This window comes from Gossypium arboreum, chromosome 9, assembly GCF_025698485.1.
Source record: "Gossypium arboreum isolate Shixiya-1 chromosome 9, ASM2569848v2, whole genome shotgun sequence".
NCBI classification, from domain to species: domain Eukaryota; kingdom Viridiplantae; phylum Streptophyta; class Magnoliopsida; order Malvales; family Malvaceae; genus Gossypium; species Gossypium arboreum.
The window spans coordinates 50,118,363-50,125,490 of NC_069078.1; the positions used below are offsets into that span (position 1 = coordinate 50,118,363).

General features: G+C 27.8%; 1 protein-coding gene across 3 annotated transcripts; it reads right to left on the reverse strand.

Annotated features, from left to right (window-relative positions):
- Positions 1-2,872: 2,872 nt before the first annotated feature.
- LOC108455699 (uncharacterized) lies at positions 2,873-5,861 on the reverse strand. 3 transcript variants are annotated; one of them, XM_017754233.2, is made up of 3 exons: positions 5,306-5,861; positions 3,809-4,371; positions 2,873-3,251 (listed from the first exon to the last, which is right to left on the reverse strand). In XM_017754233.2, the coding sequence occupies exons 1-3, from the start codon at positions 5,393-5,395 to the stop codon at positions 3,164-3,166; spliced, it is 741 nt and encodes a 246-aa protein (XP_017609722.2). In that variant the 5' UTR covers positions 5,396-5,861; the 3' UTR covers positions 2,873-3,163. The 3 variants fall into 3 exon arrangements, with proteins under 3 accessions (XP_017609722.2, XP_052874787.1, XP_017609721.1); XM_053018827.1 differs by having other exon boundaries at positions 2,873-3,123; positions 5,302-5,860; XM_017754232.2 differs by having other exon boundaries at positions 5,302-5,859.
- Between the last annotated feature and the right edge of the window lie 1,267 nt (positions 5,862-7,128).

Genomic DNA, 7,128 nt, shown 5'->3' on the forward strand with positions numbered 1-7,128 from the left:
AATTCATGTGTCGAATTTTCATTGGTTGGTTTAGCATTTATTAAGGGTGTTAATTTCAGGTACCATAATAATACATGGATTGATAGTTCAAGTACCACATTGAATATTGTCAAGGTATAAGTACCATATTGAACATTTTATAAAAATACAAGTACTAAATAATACACAAATTGATTGTTTAAGTACCACATTAAATATTTTTAAAATATAAAGACTACTTTAAAGATTTTATAAAATTACAGGTACCAAATATTAAGAGAAAAAGAAGTTTTGAGGGCTCAACTATCAATGTATCTCCGTCGCTCCTCATTAATGCTTCGCACTTTCAAATCTATTCTCCAAAGATTCTTGAATTGCAATCTTTTTTTTATCTCTTCCTTTACCACGTAGTAGGAAGAGAATAACGTTATCGAATATCTATTCTTCTTTCTCTTCACATTTGGCATCTTATGTTTGAGTAAGGGTGAGTGTTCAATTGAATCGAGTCAAATTGAATGAAAAAGTTTTGAATTAATCGAGTTAACAATTCTATTTTATCATCCTAACTTAATTTGAAATTTTCTCGAATCGAGTTGAGTGAGATCGAGTCGAGTGAGATGAAATTCAAATCGAATCGATTTGAATATACTTGTTCGAGTTAAATTAAAAAAAATGACTTTAAATCCTTGTAACCACTGTCACTATGTATTTTGAAATTAAAAAATATATTAAACATAAAAAAAGTAATTTTTTTAATAAAAGTTATCTTAAAGATAAAATGTGAAATTGGTACTAACATAAAATTTTAACATGAATATTTTATAATATCATCAATAAAGGATTGGGGTAGTAAAATTTTGGAAGGAAAGTAAATAGGGGGAAAACATTTAAAAAAAAATTGGAGGCAAAATGGGCTTGGAGTAGATGGATGGTGGGATGAGAGGGGAGTAAAAGTATTGGGAGGAAAGTAAAAGTATTTTGGGTAAAAATGTAAAATATTATAATTTGGTAATTGGTTTATTTGAATTAATTGAGTTATTTAAATTCAAAAATTAAACTCAATCTGAACTCAAAATTTGAAAAAAATTCAAGTTGGCTCGAATAACTCAATTCATCTAACTCGAAATTTGAAATTTTTTTCAATTTTTTTAGTTGAATCGAGTTTTACTCACCCCTATGTTTGAGTACTTTTAATTTTTTTTTCTTTATAAATTAGTGGTTAAATTTTAGTTTTCGTTCACATAATGACTTATTTGACCCTTCAATTCTATAAAAAATTATTTTAGTCTTCCATTTAATTTTTCGTCTCTTTTAACACTTAAATTTGTATTTTTTTATCAAATCATCCTAAAATGGATGAAAAAGTTAATTTTTTAATTTATTGATGTGACATACACTTGGATTGTCATATGGATGACACTTAAATATTTAATTAACTTTTAAAAATTATAAAAATATTTTTTAAATTAAAATTATTAAAAATTATAAAAAATATTTTAATATTTTAAAATTTTAAAAATTAATTAAATGTTAACATGTCATTCACATGTATGCCACATTAGCAAAGTTAACAAATGTTAATTTTCATCTATTTTGGGATAATTTGACAAAAAATATAAATTCAAGGACTAAAAGAGGTAAAAATTAAATAGAAGGTTAAAATGACGTTTTCTGTAAAATTGAAGAGCCAAAAAATCATTATGCCTTATGTCTAAATTTGTGGTTTAATCTCTATACTTAATTTCTAACGTAATTTGGTTCATTCATTTTATCTTGTTATTAATTAGTCCAAAAGTAAATACTTAATTTCTAATGTAATTTGGTTCATACATTTTGTAATGTTATCAATTAGTCCAAAAGTTATTATCATTAACTTCTTTATTAAAATAAGTTAATTTATCAAAAAGACCTCATACTATTTTTATAATTAAATATGTCCCTAACCTATGATTTTTACGCATAAAAGTCCTTAATTTTAATTTTAAAGTAAAAACAATTTAAATTTCTTGCTATTACATTATTATTTTTGTTGATACAATATAAATTACATAAACTTTAATATCAAAGTAAAATTTAAAAAGGTAATTAGAATTTGAAAAAATATATTAAGTATATTATGTATATAACAACTTTAAAAAAATTAAAAATATATATTATTTTTATCTAATAAACCATTCTCATCAAATTCACATCAACAATAAATACATATTAATTTAAAAATTCAAAATATTTTTCTTTTAATATTAAAATGAAAAGTTTTCATAGATAAAAATCATTTTATATATAATTTGAATGCCTAAAAACTTAGAAACTGTCACATGATTTTTCATTTCTTTTGGATTTACCCTCTCTCTCTCATTACAAGGCCATTGTCAAATTTCAATTTTGTTCTTATACTATGCTGAAACTTAACAATTAACCTACATGTTTTAATTTTTTATATAATTTAGTTTCTCTATTTTATAATATAATTAGTTAGTTTAAATAGTCAATATTGTTAATTACTTCAATCACAATGTTGACATTAATTTTCTTAAAAACATTGCAACGAAAAATTATTTTATGATAATAATTCAAACTTTTTTTAATCCTAATGAATATTTTTAAAATTATCTTTATTGTTACGTGACTACTAAGAATATATATATATATATATAAAATTTCAAAATGTTACTTTAGAAAATTTAATAGAAGAATTTTAACAATAATAAGAACTAAATTCAGATTTTAAATTTGAATTCTTGAAAATAAAAATAGGAGACTAAATTCTAAGTGTACAAAGTATATAATGACTTAAAGCATATTTTAATCTTCAAACTTTTAATCTATAATTTAACACAAACAAATAATCAACCCAAAATTTTTGAATTTTTTTACAAAGATATAAAATTCCTTTATTTTTGTTCACCGTTGATTGCATTAAATTCTCAAACCCTTCTTACATCAATAAGTTGTATGTGTAAATTTAAGATAATACACAACATAAACTATCTGGGCAAAGTCAATAGAAATAAATAAAATGCCAAAGTTAAAATAAAAACATTCATATCTTCTAATAAAATAAATAGTTATCCTAATATTCTTCTTCTTCTTCTTCTTCTTCTTCTTCTTCTTCTTGAAAATTTAAAATTTCTCATATTTTACCTAAAAATGTTGGGAGTAGAATTACCATTAAATCTTGGAGTTAGCAGTGATTTGAGGTTGTGGAAGAATTGGAGTCAGCATGTAGTAGAGGGCAATGAAAGTTCATTTCTTCCACAGAATATTTCTCCCTGCGGATGCCCAACATACTTCTCACTTTACACAAACATAAAATAGTAAAAGCTATACACAAGGGTGAGTAAACAAAGTCCAAGGGGTATCCTTAAGTTTCCTATATATTAATTGTCCTAAGGATCACTTGCATATAGCATCACCAATTTCTAAACACTATAGTAGTAGCATACTTTACTATGCATATTATACATTCATTTTACTCCCCACTCTCCTAACAAGGTAATATTTTCTTTTCATATATATATATAGACGCCAAGACTTATATGAAACAGTGGTTAAAGTTCTTATCCCGGCACTTAGATGACACAGTTTCAAACCCTGTCATCCCATTCAAGAGAAAAAAAGAATACAATTCCAGCATGAATATCAATAATTATTAGCAAGAATCCACCAATGAAATTTCTGGATCAATGAGGAAATTGATCCTAGAGAGAAGACTTGAACATATTTCTGGGATAAGTCACTAAGATCTTAATCATGTGCATGAAACAAAGCCTTCTTGAAGATGCCATAGCTTTGATTAAATTTAGAAGAAAAGATCGAAAGCACTTACGATAATAGACTAATAGATTCGAGATCATCAGCTTTCAACGAATTCTCATTGAACGAGTGGCGATGAAGTTGACGTGTGAAACTGCTTGTTGTGTCCAAGAAATAGAGAAGGAAAGACATCATGCAGCTGCAAAGAAACATGGGTATAGGCCCAAAGATCCATAGCAATAGAGAGAAGGATAAGTAGAAGGCTCGCAGTCCAAGTGACCAGAAATAACTTCCTCTGTTTAAGTTTCTTGCAACATACTCAACAGTCTCCATGTCGTCTATGGGTGAAGAGAGCGTGACCAAGAAGCTTACATGGGCGTAGTATCTAATAGACTGCACATTGCAAAGAAAAGCAACAAGGAAACACAACAAGATGGAAAAATACTTGATGGAAGACAGTAGCCGAGTCTTGTTCCCAAAAACTATTTCGGAGCTTGTGTTGCCAGAGTCTGAGCTGCTGCTAACGAAAACACTAATCAGTGAACTGAGAGTGATTGCTATCGTGGCCAAAAGTGTCGACGCCATTATGTTGTTGCGTATTGTTTGTACTGCTAGAACACCATTTTTCAACGGATCCTGAAACATCAACGACAATATCATGCTTAGTACAAGCACACTGGCATTCTATGGAAACAGAAAATGTTTCCATATTGTAATGTGTTCTGGATTTATCAAATTCAGACCAGCGAAGGATGCTACAGTCTTTTAATAAAAGAACTACAAATCATCATGTTAAGCTCATTAAAAGAGAGACAACAAAAAGGCATGTCGTGATTTGGGAGCCGTCTGTTTCTGCAATCTCACAAGCAGCTCAGAAGTATATTTATTTATTTTTCTATTGATGAAACAACAGCATCTATAGCATCAACATTTAGCAATTGACGAGAAATATAGTTACTTTTACTACTTGAATGTGACTTTTATAAGGAATGATTACACTTGAATGTGTGTTACAGTCAAACCATTTGTAATCGCTCCTTTTTGTTCAAGTCATTAAACTCTTCGTCATTTCTTTTGACTTTTATTAACTTTTCAACCTCTAGTAGCAAGTATATTGAAAGTATCAATTAACCAATTGAGCCAAAAGGAAGGAAATACACCAAAAGTTTAACTAGTCATTGGCTCATCAAGCTCTCCCCAAATCAGCCACAAGAAAGCAAATTCAGAGAGATACCAGCATAATAAGTACTGTGTCTTTCGTTTATTCTTGCTTTTGTGATACTAAAAACAGTAGATTTACACTTAAACAGTTATTACATTATTTCCATTCCGAAGATTGTAAGGTATTTGTACGAAACAGATCAGGCCACCTTCAAAGTTAAATACTTCACTCCCTAAAGTCAAAGAACAATTTAAAAGTTGAGAACTCTACATCCTACAAATATAACGATGTTCCTAACAGGTTTTGATCCCATAGGTACAGAAATTCCAAAACTTTGAAAAGAACCCATTACTCAGAATTAATCTAAATAACAAATGGCAGAAGAGAGAGAGAGAGAGACTGACAGACATCATGGAGACAACCCATTGGTGACGAGACTGGGCATTTAAGCCGATGACAGTCCTTGTAGGATGCTTGATAATGGTGCAAAGAAGCCATAGATGATAGAGAGAAAGCAGCAGCAGTCCCAATGGAACCAGTACGTAATCCAACTTATCTTGTTCCATGATTCTTCTCTTTCTTCTTTCTTCTGCGAGGTTTGAGGATCCTCAGCCGGTAACACAAACAAGAAAATGCAATCGACTATTTGCCAATTATCAAACAAATCACTATTCCTTTCTACAAGCCCTATAAGCTAATTTTACTGACAGAGATCTCAAAAACTCACTGCTTATTTATATATATAACTCCAAAACTCATTTACTGTATAGAATATTGACTCCAATTAGAACTTTTATTTAAGTTACCGACTTCAACTAGAATCGTATATGAACCTGGCATCCAAAAATAACTCGACAGCATATAATCCGGAGGCAGTCCCCGTAAGAACGAAATCTTATCAATTGAGCCAATCACTCTCGGCTCGAAACTCAATGTGATTTCAGATACCATGGGGTGTAAAAAAAGGGTTAAATTCAATTTTTAATTTTAATTACATAATAAATATTATTTTGAACAATAAAAAAAATTATTATTTAGTTTAAATTTTAAATTTTAGATTCTTTATTTAAAATACAAGTTCTTTTTATAAAAAAAAAAAAGGGAAAATGAACCTCACTGAAAAGTACTGATGATAAAGGACATGACAGTGTCCTGCTATTTTTTTAACTGTATAAAGAAATAGAAGAATGCGTACTTTTTTGGGGGGCTTCTTTTTATTGGAAAAAAAATGTCGGACAATAATGCAAAGAACGTGACAGCAAATAAAAAATAAATGGAATTTTAATTAAACTAGAACACAAGTTGTGACTTCTAACTTGCTTGTCTATAATATACTTCTTATTTGGCCTAGTTGCTTCTATCAAAATATAACTATAATGATGGTATCAAAATAAATAATAAATTAGTGATGGTATATAAAAGTATATAATACATGTACTCTAAATCATATAAACAATATTATTAAAAAGATAATCATGAATTTCAAATATAAATTGTAAAACAGATATGAATATTAAGTTTAAAATAATCATATATAGTATTTTATTTTAAAGAGGATTCACTTATATCCTTTTGTATTTTTTGCACGATTAATATCTTAATGATTCTATTATTAGATTTAACACTTTATTCATATAAATCATGTATATCAAATTTGATGTAAATTAAAATTTTCTAACGATTTGTTTTATAAAAAAATAATTATTGAATATATATCAATATATAAAGTATTTTAGATCGATATGATAAAAATATTAAATCAATTTGAAAATTTATATATAAAAAAATATAATTATATCAATAAATGCAACTGTTAAATTATTAAAATATTAATAATTTTATACCAGGTAAGTCAAACTTCTTTTATTTTAATATAAATAATTAAACAAATTCCAATTTTTTTTTTTGGTAGAAAATAAAGCTTAAGAAATGCCTAAAAATCCAGCGAAGTTAATGTATTGCATCCACTTCTAGCAATGACCAATGAATATCCTCCTCCAACAAGTCTCTCACGTAAGACGGTGGATCAACGAGGACCACTAACTGATCAATTCCATCTCTTATTGTCTTAAATAGACAATTAACAACTTTATTACTGTCCTTCATAAAATGCAGAAATTTTACTTACTAAATTTTGATACATCATTTATGAATCATTCTGATTTCATTAACATTACTAACCACTGCTAAATCATTTCGAATAACGTGAATTAACAGTGCATTATACTTTC